The sequence below is a fragment of the Vanessa cardui genome, chromosome 4, assembly GCF_905220365.1.
Source record: "Vanessa cardui chromosome 4, ilVanCard2.1, whole genome shotgun sequence".
NCBI classification, from domain to species: Eukaryota; Metazoa; Arthropoda; class Insecta; order Lepidoptera; family Nymphalidae; genus Vanessa; species Vanessa cardui.
Genome location: NC_061126.1, coordinates 3,093,285 through 3,110,276, shown reverse-complemented (window position 1 = coordinate 3,110,276; position 16,992 = coordinate 3,093,285). Strand labels below are relative to the sequence as shown.

The 16,992-nt window shown below is 43.3% G+C and overlaps 1 protein-coding gene across 8 annotated transcripts in view; it reads right to left on the bottom strand.

Moving 5' to 3' along the window:
* Positions 1–16,992, bottom strand: part of LOC124544496 (SH3 and multiple ankyrin repeat domains protein 3) — a 210,386-nt gene that overhangs the window by 13,991 nt on the left and 179,403 nt on the right. For 5 of the 8 annotated variants that reach the window (XR_006967538.1, XM_047123079.1, XM_047123081.1 and 2 more), the window contains 9 exons: positions 7,356–7,481; positions 6,647–6,827; positions 4,419–4,738; positions 4,001–4,195; positions 3,668–3,734; positions 2,631–2,882; positions 2,025–2,198; positions 1,323–1,444; positions 484–584 (listed from right to left, as the gene is read on the bottom strand). Coding sequence is in view for 7 of the 8 variants with exons in the window: in XM_047123079.1 (XP_046979035.1) it covers positions 484–584; positions 1,323–1,444; positions 2,025–2,198; positions 2,631–2,882; positions 3,668–3,734; positions 4,001–4,195; positions 4,419–4,738; positions 6,647–6,827; positions 7,356–7,481 (1,538 nt within the window). In the remaining variant the exon portion in view is untranslated. The remainder of the gene's footprint in view (positions 1–483; positions 585–1,322; positions 1,445–2,024; positions 2,199–2,630; positions 2,883–3,667; positions 3,735–4,000; positions 4,196–4,418; positions 4,739–6,646; positions 6,828–7,355; positions 7,482–16,992) is intronic. The other 3 variants (XM_047123085.1, XM_047123086.1, XM_047123083.1) reach the window with 2 other exon arrangements.

The window sequence follows — 16,992 nt, the reverse complement described above, 5'->3', positions numbered from 1 at the left end:
CTATTATTATATTTGTTATGGCTTATGCCGTTGTTCGCCTGTTTGATTTTGACCAGGACTTGTATGCGAAACCAACTACACAGGTTATATTTATTGTTGTACACAAGTGCAAGCGCGTTTAGATGTGTACTATCCATTATTCAATTATCATAATTCAATAGAATGGCAAATTTGACCCAATCGGAAAATTTCGGAGTAGTTTATTCGTAATTATAAGCGATAAACACTGCCAAATATTAAACAAAAGATTGCTGTTATTATATTAACAGATTTTGATTCGACCTTCCAAACCCGGAGCAGTATATTTGCACCCAGGATAGAATATATAAGTATCACCTTACTTGAAATATTATTGCAACGAAAAAGTTTTTTTTTTACAAAATGTTTGAATCACTAAAATTTTAATTGAACTATCTATTTATGAGTGTAGGCGCTAAGGTTTAAAGAAAAACATCCTAACTATTTTACTGGCCGTGTACTTACGTTTTCTTTATCCTAGGCGCAGTGGCACTGTAAGTTTTACTCAGTGCCATCTCTCTCCGACCCGTTACTCGTGAGTGGTGGATAGGCCCCGATGAAAGGACCTGAAAACAGCAAACATCCAAATTAAACGTTTCGTTACGTCTTTGTGACGTTAGTCGTAGTACAACATTTTAATCACGTTGTTACACATCGCCTATTATTGCGATCAAACTCGTTGAAGCAAATTTATAATATTCAGTACTTTTATAAAGGACATTTTTTTTTTATTCTTATTTTATTTTGGGACTTTTGTCCAACACTGGTAAGTCAGTCCCATTAAAGGACATTAACAATGCATAAACTTTAATTTCGGACAGTAATATAAAAAAATGCACAATGTTTATAAAATTAACGAATATGTTGAATGGGAACTGCGTAGCGGCGTTATAGTATTCTATTATTCGTCAACTATTTTCTTATATAATACAATGTAAAATAGTAATTTGCTATCCATGTAAAGCCATGTGAGAGTCGAGATGGCCCAGTGGTTAGAACGCGTGCATCTTAACCGATGATTGCAGGTTCATACCCAGGCAAGCACCGCTGATTCATGTGCTTAATTTGTCTTTATAATTCATCTCGTGCTCAGCGGTGAAGGAAAGCATCGTGAGGAGACCTGCATGTGACAAAATTCCATAGAAATTCCGCCACATGTGTATTCCACCGTGTGGAATATGCTCCAAACTTTCTCAAAGGGAGAGGAGGCCTTTAGCCCAGCAGCGGGAATTTACAGGTTGTTGTTGTTGTTGTTGTTGTTGTTGTTGTTGTTGTTGTTGTTGTTGTAAAGCTATGTCACCCACCTGGTGCAGGTGTGCGTTTTGCCGCAGCCGCACTTCTTGCACGCAGTGCGCGGGGAAGAGCCCGCTAGCTGCCGACCCTCGAACGGTACCCTCCAGTAACCCTTCATCCGTTGCTCCAGTTACTGCGGTGGTTACATGTGGTTGGTTATAGTTTTATATTTTTTGTGTCATAGCCAAGAGTTAAAATAGTTTTTGTTTCTAGAAATAAACCTCTATGGTGGGATAATGGTAACAGAGTAACATTTTGAAAAGTATTTTCGGACCACCTTTTTTTTAGTTAACGTTTCAGTGAAACATTTGTTTCCCAAATTAAGTTATTTTCTCTTTATCTTCTTTTTGCGTTTTTCACACAAATCAAGCTTGAATATTATTAAAAAAGGTTTGTTATTTTTGTGAATGTATTTGTTATTAATGTATGGACAAATGTATTGTAACGTGTTACATGAGTCTTCAGAGCGTCAAATGCCTGTATTCATTCTCTGTTTTATGCATGTTAGTCAAAATTGCAAACATTAAATTAGTCAGTGCAAAATATGATCATTCACTTCCTTGAGAACACCGTTTTACTTATAACGTTGAAAACTGTCGAAGTTTTTCTTTTACTTGAAATAAAATCTTAATCTAAATTATTTATATTTTTGATGTGGTTTACTTATACGCTCCTACGTCTGAATGGATAGCAGAGCAAAGTTTCGAGTGTACCTTCGATGATGTCCCCCTGGTTGAGGCGCAGGTGTCCGGGCGCGGCGGGCTCGCACGGCGTGAGGCACACGACGGTGGCGCCGCCCTGCAGCGAGCACGTGGTGGTGTCGGACGTGCTCGTGCCCACGCCGCTCGAGTCCGAGATGATGTCGCTAGTGTCGCCCGCGCTCTTATCTGCCGACACGTCCGCGCTCGCGCGTCATTTCCACCGTCACGACATTCGCCCGGTCTCCGTTTCACTGACTACTTTTCGATTTTATACATCGACGTTAATTTAGTCGATATGTCGAGTCCTTCTCGGAATGTACGGAGGTACTTTTTATAATCCTATAGCTTTAATTATTATTATAATTTTAATTAGGTAAAGTAACAAATCACACATCTATGGATTTAGATCACGCAAGGGTCGAAAGGATCCCTAAGAGAGAAAGGTAACCCTAAAAACAAGTCGAAAGGAATGAAGCGAACAAGCGGACCGTGGAAACATCTAGATTATTTACATTAACACAGAACATGCAACGATGGTTTCGTGAGTGGTCGGTGCATGGTGATGGTTGTTGTCGCACGGACGCGCGCCCGTGCCGGCGTGGCGGAGTGACGCTTTACCTGTGAGGATGCTGGCGTCGTCCTCGTGGCTGGGGTGGCTCGCGTCGCTGATGCTCGAGGAGGCGGACGAGAAGGGCCTGTCGAGGCTGCAGGGCGAGTGCGTGGCGCCGGGCGGGCGGCGCAGCAGCGCGTCCAGCTCGGCGGGGATGCGCGTGGACGACGCGAGCGACGAGCGGTCGCCGGCGCTCCACCAGCCGCCCCACGCGCCCGAGCGCCTCCGCGGGTTGTAGCGCGGCGGACCGCGAAACGGAACTGTAATCGTTTCGTTACCAACCGAACAAACTAATAGTAAAAAAAAACGTGCGGGAAAATAATTCGAAAATCTCCCGGAGCGATAGACGACAGTCGAATGTTGAAAAAATACTGAACTTAAAATAAAATAACGTGCTATAAAATAAATATTAAAACATATTGTGTACGATAAAATATTGTTACCATATAATACACCTGTATACATAATATAATACTTAATTCTACGAATCGTGTTATTTATACGAGGTTACGTTTGACGATTAAGTGTCTCTCGTGTTACAATACTCTGTAATATTTAGTATACAACCATCACCATTATGATATAAAGCAATGGAATAGAAATAATAATAACTTGATATAGATAGTATGGATGGTCTCATGCAATAGTTCAACATTAAATCAGCTATGCTAGATATATAATAAATTAAAAATACACACTATGCTATATAAAAGCAGTGTTCTTATATTTAAATGTATGATATAATTTTAGTCACTATTGATATTCACATCTGCGTCAAATAGGAAAACATCGGAATCATTGTGTATAGCGGAAATAGGGGTTTGCTTAAAAATATCAAAAAGACAAAAGTAAACCACGACACCAATACAGTAAGTACATTTATAGATTAATTATTTTCAAATAAAAGCGTACCTAATAAAAAAGTTCCAGACCAAATTTGGCGCAGATAGTCAAAAATAATGCGCATAGTCCCATCCAATATAATATAATTATTATAAAGCAGCAGCCACAGGCCATGCACATATAATTAGAAGTTCTGACTCACCAACTTCTTCTGATTTGTAATTCTTTATCACCTCTGCCAATTCTAAATTTCCGGCTATAACTGCGACCTGTAAGTTAATGGATTTAATTTTAAGTAACGTAATGATAATAGTATTATAAACATTTAGAATCTCTTTCATAACATTAATAAAATTGTTTTATACATTCTGAGAATTCATTAAGCATAAAAACCCAGTAGGGTATATTTATATATTAAATAACCTATAACTTAGGGTTCAATATGAGAGTCAGTAAAAGACCATAAAGTGAGGTCTACAAATGATCCAAAAATCAAGCGTCTGTCAATCAAGAACTTATTGAATAGACAATATACCTGATATGGTGTCTGGTTGGCAAAGTTCAAGGATTCTTTGTCACAACCTCTGAAGAGTAACTGTCTCGCGCAGGAGTCTTGTGCGTTGACTGCACAAACGTGCAATGGTGTGTTACCGGAGGCATTGCGTCCATTCATATCCGCGCCGTAGAATAGCAGATGGTCCAGGTGCTGTACTAAGCCATTTCGACAAGCCTGGAATTTGAGTATATGACAATTAATTATCAGAATCGTCGATTAAATGAAAGTACAGTCTTAGGGAAACGCTAAGACAAGATTAATTCCTACGAACATAATCTAACATTGCATCAAAGTTCTAAAAATCTTACAGTTTAAAAATAATAAAATTGAATAAAATCTTTATTAATACATATGGCTATAATTTTGCTATACATAAAAAGTTAAATGTGTTTCAGACCTGGTGAACTTCTTGCCATCCCTGTAAATCAGTGGCTCCAATCGTCGCATGATCGTGGAGTAACGTTTCACACAACAAAGGATCGGTTTTGTTCGTTACTGATAGATATAAAGGCGTTAATCCTTTGCCATCTTTGTAATTGGGTGACGCTCCAAGTTCTAATAAAGTTTTAACTGCTTCTAAGGAGTTCTTTTCAACAGCTCGGTGCATTGCTGTACTGCCATCTTTAGTCCGATAGTCGAGAAGAGCTCCACCATTTACGAGAGCGATCAATACTTTACCAGGTGATTTAAGGCCAGCTGCGATTGTAAGTGGGGATTCTGTAAAAACGAAAAAAATATGCAAAAAATTATACTGGTCTACTACCTGAACCTGACTTCGAGCGGGGGTAGGATGTTCGAGTTGAATAAAACCTCCTGGCTGTTTGAAAAAATAATTACAGCGAGACATCATTTTTAAGAAAAAAAGATTGCACATGGAGACTTGGGCGTGAAATAATTTAATAAATTATTTACATAATTACATAAAATATTATGTAAAATTGAGTAAATTCACAATTCAAGAGTATTTTAGGTCTTATTTCACCATCTTCATTCATTGGCGCGACCATTTGGTGACAATATTATTGAATAGTAGTAAAATTTTGTATAAATGAAGTAAGAAAAAGTGGTATAAAGGTACCCATTACAGTTTTAAGCTAGTTATGGTCGTCAATTTATGTTGCGTTTGGTATATTCTTTTTATTTTATCATTTTATATTCGTTAATAAAAAATACAATAATATAAAAAAATTAATATAATAAATAATATTTAAATACATTATGAAAATGAAATATTAAATGTGTACTATGAATAGTCAATTAGTTTCACTCGATCTCAAGGTCGGAATATTTAACGCGAATTATCCACACATGATTGAAACGGTATTCAAAACAATATGAACTGATACAATGGAATTCCGTAAGAATTATACTGTACAGAGTGAACAATGACGTCCATTATTCATACTAGCTGATCATCCTGACTTCATACAGGCGAAATTCCGGGTACTACTTAAGGTAGTAGAGTCGAGATGGCCCAGTGGTTAGAACGCGTGCATCTTAACCGATGATTGCGGGTTCAAACCCAGGCAAGCACCGCTGATTCATGTGCTTAATTTGTCTTTATAATTCATCTCGTGCTCAGCGGTGAAGGAAAACATCGTGAGGAAACCTGCATGTGACAAATTTCATAGAAATTCTGCTACATGTGTATTCCACCAACCCGCATTGGAACAGCGTGGTGGAATATGTTCCAAACCTTCTCCTCAAAGGGAGAGAAGGCCTTTAGCCCAGCAGTGGGAATTTACAGGCTGTTGTTGTAGTTGTTATGGTAGTAGGCACAAGGGTACTACTAAGTTAAAATTTCCATGTCTTCTAGACTTAGTAGGTTAACCTCTGCATTTCTAGTAAGACAGGATAAACGTTTTTATAACAATGGATAATGTCTACGTTTGAAGGCATAATTTATCCATTATAAGTTAGTGGTGCTAAGTAGAGGAACAATGAGAGATAAACATCATGTAACCTATACGTTGATAACAGTGGCTTCCGTCTGTCTGTAAAACAAGTCGTTTCATTATGAATGGACGAGCCGCGAGTTATTCGAGCGAGATTTGCAGCAATCGTGACTAGAGTTCGTAACTGCAGGTGTATCGTGCGCAGTTACGATGAGATTTGATCTGAACATTATTCTATATCTATACTTTAATCTCATCGCTTGAACAATAAAAATTGTTTTCTACTCAAGTTGAGGTTATTTTTTATTGAATCTCTACAAGACATAGCGTTCGTGCTCTTGTTTAACTTAATTGCTAATTTATTCTTGCTCGGAACTATTAAAAGTAACAAATAATACCGTTTCTGTGGGTGCATCGTTTTTCATAAAATTATAAATATTATAAATGTATGCAAAGGCTTTTTAGTTTCCATTCCTGTACGAATTTTAATTTTATTACTATAGCAATAATATTCAAATTTGTATTTGTGCTTTAAAAATACTTTATTCTCGTTAATATTATTGTTTAGTTCTCATGAAACTATAGACACTTACACTACACACACCCACACATATAAACACCATACCACACGCACTGTGATACTTGTGTGCTGTTTTCTATTCTTGTCGGATAAAGATAAGTTAAGCTATACTTTTTAAAATTTTTTTTAATTTTTCGTAATATAACTTACCGCCAGTATCTTGACAATGAAAATTGGGATCGAGTCCTTTGGCGCATGCCTTCGTAATTTTGTCTATCTGCGCGTGCGTCACGTGTTCCAAGAAGCGTCGTAGATTCGCTCGCGAGTGCAATGCTTTCAGTGTCTTCTCGTCCAGTTTCAACATCTTGTACACGCGTCTTTTATATTTCAACTGGAAAAAATAATATTTACAATTATAAAAAGTCCGAGTAATTTTAGGCATAACATATGTAACACAAAATATTCTAACTTATGTAGTCTAAACATTTTGGAAGGAGCTTTTGTTTAGAACACAAGTAATATAAACAAATTTAAGAACTATATATCATACCCTACTAATGAAATGATGACATAATATAAAATATATGCTTTTGGATAAATTGAATATAAAATAAATGTAACTTCAAAACTCTTTTTATGCTTTGAAAAGAGATATTAAAATACAAACAGAGAAAGAGAGTCTTAACATTTTTTAAAAAACAAGCTCCGTATTTTCATCTGTAGTTTTCTAGATTACTCTTCATTATCAACCATATTATTCTATGTATTAAAAATATTATTTTACGGAATCTTATATAGGGAATAATAAAAGATATTATGATATGATATTGCATAACCGTTTTTCGTTCGTAGAACAATCTACTAGATTGTTCTAGAAGTTTCAAAAGACAAGGTAAGTTAGAAGGCACTCGGTCCTCACCTCGAGGTATCCAACAGGTCCGTTGAAGGGATAGTCACCGAGACGTCGTTCCTCATCCAGGAACTTACCGGCCTTGCCGTTGACAGGTGGGCAGAACAGACCATAGTTGAAGCTCTCTTTCAATTCCTGGAAATAAATAAAAACATTTAATTTTATTAGTCAAAAGCTTAATATTAATATTATATTAATTTAAATAATTGTATTAACTAACATGACTGTATTTTTTTAAATGTTGAAAAAGAGTAACTACTGAGTTTCTTGCCGGTTCTTCTCGGTAGAATCTACTTTCCGAACCGGCGCGGAGGTAGCTTCATTTAATTGTTAAATGACGATTCAAAAGTGCTTGTAAAAGCCCATTTGAATAAAGTTAATTTTTATTTTGATTTTTGATTTTTGCTATTTTAGAATACATCATATAATAATACTAGTAGTCGCCCACGGCTCCACTTGCGTTTTAAAGTGTTGGTTGTCATGTGTTAAGCAAAAAGCCATTATGTTTTCTAGTAGTTTAAGTTTGCTTCACACCAAATTTCATTAAATTCAGTTCAGCGGTTTGCTCATGAAAGTGGGACAAACAGACAGACAGACAAAGTTACTTTCACATTTATAATAATAATGTAGATAAGGCTAGTGTTTTTATTTGTATTATCGTTTTGATGGTAAGCTATTTTTTTAACCTTACTTATTTCTTTTGTTAAGGTATTTGATGTTTCGCGCAAAATATTTATGTTGGCAGAGTATTATTAATCAAGATTACGCCTTTACAAGAAGTTAACACACCACTAAGCAAGCGTTTTCAGCTATAAATCTTTTGGGTAATCGTTAACCAATTAAAAGTACACTTTGAAACTAAAAGCGTTAATTCAATTTAAAAGAATTAAATACAGATTAAAAATACACACTTGTATTTCTTTGAGGAGTTTTGTGAACATTTGTGAGTTTTGTTTATAGTGTTGTGTCATCAGTATTCACTCTTTAAAATAATGGTTTTACAATTAAGTTGGTTATAATTTAAGGCATTCATAAAAGAATATACCAATTTATATATATTGTTTATAAACTTAACAATGCAATTTTCTTAACAATAAAACCATTAATTGATCCGATTTGAATAGATGCTGCAGACAAGTAGCGGGTACGAATTAACGAAGCAACTATCAAGATTGTTTTGAGATGCGATTGATAGTTCGAGACGAGCTCGGATGCGCGTGCTACAATTAATGCAACATTTCGAATTGTTTGCATCAAGTAGGGTTGCCAGAAGAATGGTAGAAACAAATTAAAAAATCTAGTTTATATCTTTTATGTTTAAGATTTTAAATTAACATGGTTATTTTTATTATTACAGTTATTTAATAAACCCATATTAGTCTCATGAAAAAGACATTTGTAAATAATGTTGAAATGTAGACCTCCACCAACAAAATATAAAAAACATGGTAAATTGGCATTGAACAACTGTAATAATCTTTTGCGTTATTTATAAATTATAGCTCGCGTTAAGTTTACTGTCGAGGTGTATTTGATAAGTTGCTGAAGTTTGACTTCTCTGATTAGATAATTATTTTTGATTTATTCAGTTTTATGCCATGCCAATAAACCCTTTTCACTAATTCTAGACAATTTTCGGACTGGCTTGCCTATATAACAATGTCCAGAGCAAGGGAGATGAATGGCAAACCTAGCTCCGGTTCTAAAGCAGATAAATGACTGAAGGCTTAAGATTTATAACGAGAAATCAAAACCATGTTATGGATATTAATTAGACTATTTCAACGTATGAGTTGCTTTGAGATAACACTGTGACAATAACATAAAACTTAACGGCGTTCCAGTTTGTAATTTATTGGTCAAAGCCGGTAAACTGCTGTAAACAAGATATAATAAATGTGCTTATGTTTTTGTACTCCAAACTGCGTAGTTCGTTTTGCATTAATTAGCATCAATTGCATTTGGCGGGTTGTAATGTTACAAATTATTAAATTACTGGATTAAAATTTTGTTACGACACTAATAATAATTTATTGTTTGATTATAAATTGCTTCTGGATACTTAAATACAATAAAGATTTCTAACTTATTCTCTTGCATTTAATAAAAAAAAATACAGTTTATGATTATGAAAAAACACTTGTATATTATTTTTGAAGGAGATCTTAAAAGTGTTTGAAATAATTTATAACACTTGTGATGATGCTTGTACAACGCCATTACGTGCATAGAACAAGTCTAAAGCCACTGTTTATTTTATAATGGAGCAAACACCGAGATTAACAGCTATGATATATAGCAGAGGCAGCTAACAACTCTGTTCACGGGAGTTATAGTTGTATAAGTAGGAAGCGGCGAAAAGATAAAGGAACACGGCTGTACGAAATAGTCTAAGTGCTGTCTTCAAAATAAACATTATAAAGTACGACTAGTAGGTATGACTTAATGGCTAATAATTTAGGATTACATTTTATTATATTTGGTGGTAGGTCAGATATTTTATTAAAACAGCAATGCGACGTGAATGAACGAGTGAGCCAGTGTAACTATAGGCACAAGAGACATAACATGTTTGCTCCTAAGGATGGCAGCTTTGGCAATGTGTTGAATATTTAATATTTCTTCAGCGCTAAATGTATATGAGCGGTAGTGATCACTTATTATAAGGTGGTCCATTTATTCGTTCTATCTATACTATAAAAATATATTTTTCGTTTGTTACCTCCAGTTTATGAAACGATCGAAGTCAAATGAACTAATCGCGGTCGTTCGTGGCTTTCGATGACGTAATAACCACCAATAAATGTTCAGATCAGGCTAAATTACTTAATTATTATAAGCAAGTTTTCAGAAATATCCACTTGTATGTAATTTTATATACGGTTTGTATATTAATATGTACAATAAGTACACTCAATACACGAATAACCTGTCTGGAAATATTTTTATTTTCACTTACGTTTTAAATAAATTAGAAACATTTGTTAACAATTAGGGATACGAAATTAAAACTATATTAACTTTGATATAGTTTCATAATATAAGTTATTAATAAACGATAAACACATTTTCTTTTTAGCGGAAGTATAAAGAAATGGAAATAATTCTCAAATAACAAGTTTAACATTGAATGCCAAACTAAATTCTTGGTCTATTGTGGGTGGAGCGGTAACATAGGTCGTTCGAGTGAAAGATAGCCCTGGCTAACTATGAAATATGAGCTTTCATAGCGAGAAATTGTTTTCAATAAATGTAGTGCGTATAGAAAGGTTTTTGCGATGCCCGTATAAGGCAGGCCGGCCACGCGCCATGTTTGGCATTTCCGCGTGTTTTTGTCGTTTGTTCTGCGTCATGCTTTATGATATTTGGACGAGATAAACTAGCTCCTCTGAATATGTAGGTGATTTATATTTTACTAACTAACGTTGTTGTTTCATTTATTGCATGACCTTGAAATACTCTTATATAAAGTCTTGCGCTAGGTTTTATTTCTCCGTCAATTTTCCGTAAGGGTGATAATATAAACAAAAATCAAAATCAAAATATACTTTATTCAAGTAGGCTTTAACAAGAACTTTTAAATAGTCATTTAACAATTACATCAAGTGAAGCTAGCACTGGTTCGGAAAGTTGATTCTACCGAGAAGAACCGGCAAGAAACTCAGTAGTTGAAAAAAATTCAGCATATAAAAAAACAGTCTTTACAATTATATATGCATGTAATATATCCTGCCTGAAAGTCAAGAAGTATTAATTTCACGCTTTTTTATCGACTGTATAATCTTGTATTGCATAATATGCCTTCCTTACTAAAGCACTTTTCACAAATGATTTAAATTTATGAAACGGCTAAGTTAAAAATGTAAATTGTCTAATATTTCCTTGTATGTTTTGATAATAAAATAATTATATTTTTAACGATATATCGTACACAGTTTTTTTTTTTATTATTGCTAAAGTTAATACAAACAAACTATTTTTATTCATATGAGAGTACGTAAAAATGAATATTAGGGTCACGTAAAGTTGGCAAAGATTGTATATTTTTGGTTAGAAGTATAAAATATTGTTCCTCGCCGCTCGTAGGGTGTCGGTACGCGCACGACATACCTTTTTTTTTTTTTTTTTTTTTTTATCGCTGGAAAAACGCTTTACGCGCTTCCCCCACGTGATGGAAGTGGGGGGGTGTGTGGGACTCCCCAGTTTCCTGGACGCCGAGTGCACCCAGGACCACCGGGTTTACCCACTAAAAAACCAGCGGTACCCTCTCCGTCCTTCGGCGGGCGCCACGGGATCGCTTACGCATGCTACCGTGACGCCCTGACGGTCGACCCGCCTATGCTGGCCTCCAACACCTAGGGGGGATTCTCGGGGTACTGAGACCCCCCCTTTTCCCTGCGGCGCCTATTGAGGCGGGGAGAGAAGGTGCGCGTAGCGCCTTTTCCTCCTCCCCGGTCGTCTACGGCGGAGCGGGTCTGTAGCGGCATTCTCCCGCTCCCGCTCCGCGGCTTCCTTCTGCGACATCACGTTTTCGCAGAAGGAGCGCATCTCCGACCAACACGTCTCACTGCTAAGCATTTCGTTAATGATGCTCGACAGCGAGAGGTCTCCGCCCATAGACGCCGCCAAGGAGTGCCTCTGGGGACCCCACGCGGCACACTCACTCAGGGTGTGGTGCGCCGTGTCGATTGGCGCACCACACTCGTGGCAGGATGGTGACGCCTCCCGCCGTGCTATTCCGTGCAGGTACTTACCGAAGCATCCGTGCCCGGTAAGTACCTGCGTCATCCTGAAGGTGAGCGTGCCCTTATTCCTCGCGACCCAGCGACTCAAGTGGGGACGGATCGCCTCCACTGTCGCCAGGCCCGCCGTGGGTGACCCCAGATCCTCCTGCCATCGGGCGATCAGGGCTTGCTGGGCTAGAGCCCTGATCCGCCCGATCTCCGCCAACCCTGGACGGTCGCCGCGGTTCCTTGCCTCGACCCGGAACCGGTACACCTCCGCGAGCACCTCCGCCTGGAGCTCCCAGGGCGGATCGCCCGCGAGAAGTGTCGCCGCAGTCCACGACACCGTACGGTACCCTCTGATGCCTCTCACCGCAATGACCCTCTGCGGCTTCCGCAGCAGGGCCCGATTATCAGCGGTGAGGGCGTCGACCCAGATCGGGGCACCGTACAGCGCCATCGACCTCACTACGCCGGCGTACAGACGCCGGCACAGCGATCCCGGCCCCCCCACATTCGGAAGGAGGCGGCCAAGAGCGGCGGCGGCGTTGATGAGCTTCGGGCCGAGATGCACAAAATGCTGCCCGAAGCTCCATCGACCGTCCAGGATGAGGCCCAGATACTTCATCTGGGCCTGCACCTTGATCACCGTCCCCCGGACGGTGATACTCGCCCCTCGTGGGGGTCCCCTCCGTGGACCGTGGAATAGGAGGGCCTCCGTTTTGGTTATGGAGACCCTCAGGCCCAGCATTCCCATACGGTCCACGGTGAGAGCCGTTCCGACCTCGGCGAGGCGAGCCGCCTCCCGAAAGTCCCGGCCAGTCGCCGTGACGAGGGTGTCATCGGCGTAGCACAACACCCCCATCCCGGGAAGGACCGGAGCTCGCAGGAGCCAGTCGAAACCGACGTTCCACAGGATTGGGCCGAGAACCGACCCCTGTGGAACGCCGCAGCCCACCCGACGCCGGACCAACCTCCCGTCGACCCCCGCCCAGAGGACCTCCCTGTCCTGGAGGTAAGCCTCCAGCAGCCTCCTCAGATAGGTTGGCACCCCATGGTATCGGAGTGCCTCCCGTATCGTCTCGAAAGGGAGACTGTTGAAGGCATTCGCCACGTCAAGCGACACCGCCAGGACGACTTGCCCCTGGGCTACCGCTTCCGTCGTCCGAACCTTCAAGGCGTCCAGGGCGTCGACCGTCGACCGGCCCGCCCTGAACCCGAACTGAGCCTCTGAAAGGCCCGGACCGACCTCCTCGAGGTGCTGAACGAGACGGGCTGCGAGAATTTTCTCGAAGAGTTTGGCCGTCTCGTTCAGCAGCACTATTGGTCTGTATGCCGAAGGGGAATCCAGCGGCCGACCTTCCTTCGGCAACAGGACCAACTTTCCCTCCTTCCAAGGCTTCGGAAACTGTCCGCTGTACAGACATTCGTCGAACAGCTCCCGAAGCCCTGCGCCTAGGAATTCCAGGGCGTCGCACAGAACACGCCCTGGAACCCCGTCCGGACCCGGCGCTGTGTTCTTGGCCCTCAGGCGGCTGAGAGCCATCTCCATCTCCCGCTCCGTGATCAGTGGTGGAGCCACTGTGTCTTCGATCACGGAGTGGGGGGCCATCTGCGGAGGGACATGCTCGCCTGGATGGGGAAAGAGTTTCCCGACCAGGCGCAGGAGGAGTTCCGGCGACATCGTCTCGGTGACGGGGGCGCCTTGAGTGCGGAACCTCCCGCGTACGCCTCGGTACGGGCGCCCCCATGGGTCTCGATTAAGACCCGCCAGAAGCTCCTCCCTGGCCTTCTGCTTGGCCTTGCTTATCGCCAGCTGCAGCTCTTTTTTCAGCTGGCGATAAGCATCCAGCATTTGTCCCTCCAGATCCGTGTCGAGGCCGTTGCGCCTCCGACAACGGACGTAGGCCCTCCGCGCCCGGCAGCACGTCGCCCGAAGGTCGGCGATTTCGGGCGACCACCAATATACATGCCGGCGCGGAACCCTGCGCCGGGTCCGAGGCATTGCCGCATCGCAGACCTCCCTGAGCGAACTGCGCATGCGGCCCGCCAGCTCCTCTGCGCTAGCGCCCTCCCTCCTTCCTGCGGAGCCCCACCGCTGCACGATAGCGGCCTCCTTGACCAGCTCTCGATCGACCTGGCCGAGAGACCACCTCGGCAGCGTAGTCGGCACCCTCTGGGTTTCCGCCGGCCTGCGAGGGGTGGAGATCTCGAATCGAATGTACCGATGATCCGATAGAGTCTCCACGCCCTCTTCCACTCTCCAATCGACCACTCTGCGTGCTACGACAGGGGTGGCGAATGAAACATCCACCATGGAACCCCCCTGATGGCGCACGCAGGTCTGAACCTGCCCCCTGTTGAGAAGGGACAGGTCGGAGAGCAGGGCCCACACCTGGACGGCCCTCCCTCGCGGATTCGTGGAGGGGTTGCCCCAGGCACGCGACTTCGCGTTTAAGTCGCCGAGAACCACTATCGGTTTCGGCGACTGCCTGGCCACCGCAGCTCTGACTAAGCCGAGATAGGTCTCGAATTCAACCAGGCTACGGTTAGGGGAGAAGTACGTCCCGACGACGACGTACTCCCCCCACCCCACCACTACGTAGCCCGATCCCCTCTCGATGAGTGAGAGGGGGGGCCCCGTTCCGCTCCTCGTGAGGACCGCCACGGTGTCATCCGAGTCCCCCACCCAGTGAGGTAGAGGAGGGACGAAATAAGGCTCGCAAGCCACCGCGAGGTCTACTTGCCACTCCGCCATGGACTGCAGAAGCAGGTCCTGCGCTCCGGCGGCGTGGTTTATATTCGCTTGGAGGAAGCTTAGTTGTCCGTGCATTTTTTGGTTCGTTGAGCTTCCTCCGAGGCCTGGCGGCTACATTCACTTGTGGCGGTCCTGGTTCCTTGAACCGCCTTTCCTTTCGTGTGGGGAGGGTTGCAGTCCCTTCCACCCATCGAGTGCCCTGAGGGCCTCCCAGCCTCTGCACAGACTGCGCAGCGGGCTGTTGCAGAACATGACGGTGCCAGGTGCCCTGCACCTCCACATCTGTAGCACAGCGAGCTCCTGTCAACTTTTGACGGGCAGAGGGCTCTTGTGTGCCCGAGACCAAAACACCGGAAGCAGCGAAGAGGTTGCTGCTCCAGAACCCTGACCCTAGCAGAGCTCCATCCCACAAGGAGCCTGCCATTGTTGGCCAGGGTCTTAGCCGCCACCGTCGGGCACCTCACGGTAGTCATGCCTACCCCCGCAGGACCTTTGGCGATAGTCCCGACCCGCACAGAGTCAACGGGGCAGTTACCAACCCTGGCAATGGCTGTCGCCAGCTTAGCCTTAGTGACGGAGTCGTCCAGCCCCGTGATCCTCAACTCAGTCATCCTCAGGGGTAGAACGACGTTAGCCACTCCATCCAAGGCGACGCGGAGCTTATCCGCCAGTCGCCCAGCCTGTTCCTGGCTCTGCGACTTGGGCAACTCCAGGACCCTAGCACCGGTGGCAGCGCGGCGGATCTTCATACCTTCCCCTATGCCTAGCTGCAACAGGTCGACGCTTTGCTCGGCCTTCTCTAGCACCTGAGCGTACGTCACTCCCTTCTCCTCTGCCTCAGGCTGTAGAGAGATGATGACGGCAGCGGTGCGGGGCATGGATATTTTGCCCTTCTTCGGAGCTACCGCCGAGGTGGCTGTGGGTTTGCTCGCGATTGGTGGGGAAGATTTCCTATTTTTCCCTTTCCGGACAACCGTGGCCCAGCTTTCCTCCTGTCCCGTACGAGCCGGAGCTGAGGGGGCGGGCGTCCTAGCTGCCGGTGGTACCACTGCAGCTAGAGTTGTCCTATTAGTATTGGCCTGCTTCTGCCTTTTGGGAGCTGAAGCCGTGGGTGGCATCAAGGGCCTCGGTGCGTCCAGCTCTTCGGTTTTAGCTGGTGGGCTGCTAACTCTAAGGGAAGGGAGTCTAGCGTCTAGCATCGCTCCGATCGAGATCGTGATGAACTCTTTCAGTTCATCGATCATTGCAACGCTAGATGGCGTGGCTGCAGAAGGCCCACTCGAAGCCGTCATGGTCGCCCTCATGTCGGCGAACTCCCTCCTGTGAGCCTTGAGTTCGACTTTAAGGTTTTCGACCTCTCGGCGAAGGCGGTTGTTGTCCGCCTGCAGACGCCGTGTCTCTTCCGTCTCGGTGCGAGAAAAGAGGACCTCCGCTATTGCCTGTAGAGCGGCAGCCGATTCTTTGAGGCTTTTAATGTAGCCGAACTTGAGGTTGCCCGATTTTTTGGCAACCGTGAGGATAGCGGCTACGTTGCGCTCCACCTCCGCGTGCAGTTCCTCCGCTCCGAGCGTCGCCGGGTCCATGCTGTTTGTGCCCGACGATGACGGCACTACTGCGTCCTTCCTTTCGGTTGGTACCTTTTTAAAGGCACGGCTACGGAGAGCCCTCTCGAAGGCAACTTCCCGATCCTCCTCCTCCTTTTCCTTTAGTTCGGCCCTAGCCCGGGTTAGGACGTTACCTTTATTTTTGCCGCGGCGGTGGGCAGTGGGTCTCGCCGTCTCAGCTCCCTCGCTTCCGGAGTCGGAGTCATCCGTCTCCAGCGGGCGATGTTTTTCGACAGAGGCCTCCGAAGCGGTCTCCATCTCCGAATCCATCTGGATCCAAAATCTGGTCGCAGACTAGATTATCCCGCACGACAGGTACGGTCCATAGCTTCTGATTATTGAATTACGTCATTTTTGTGAAAGATTCATCCACCAGAGAAGAAAATGACGTTACTAAAAATTAAAAGTTAGCCTACTGAGCAACCGAAACGAAAGTTTGATTTTGAAAATTGTTACAAAAATTTTTAATTTTCTTTACAAGGTCATCTGAGTCGATATACCAAATGAAAACTGGGAGGGTGTGGGGGGCTTTTTTTTCCGATTTCCCGAGTGGAAATCGA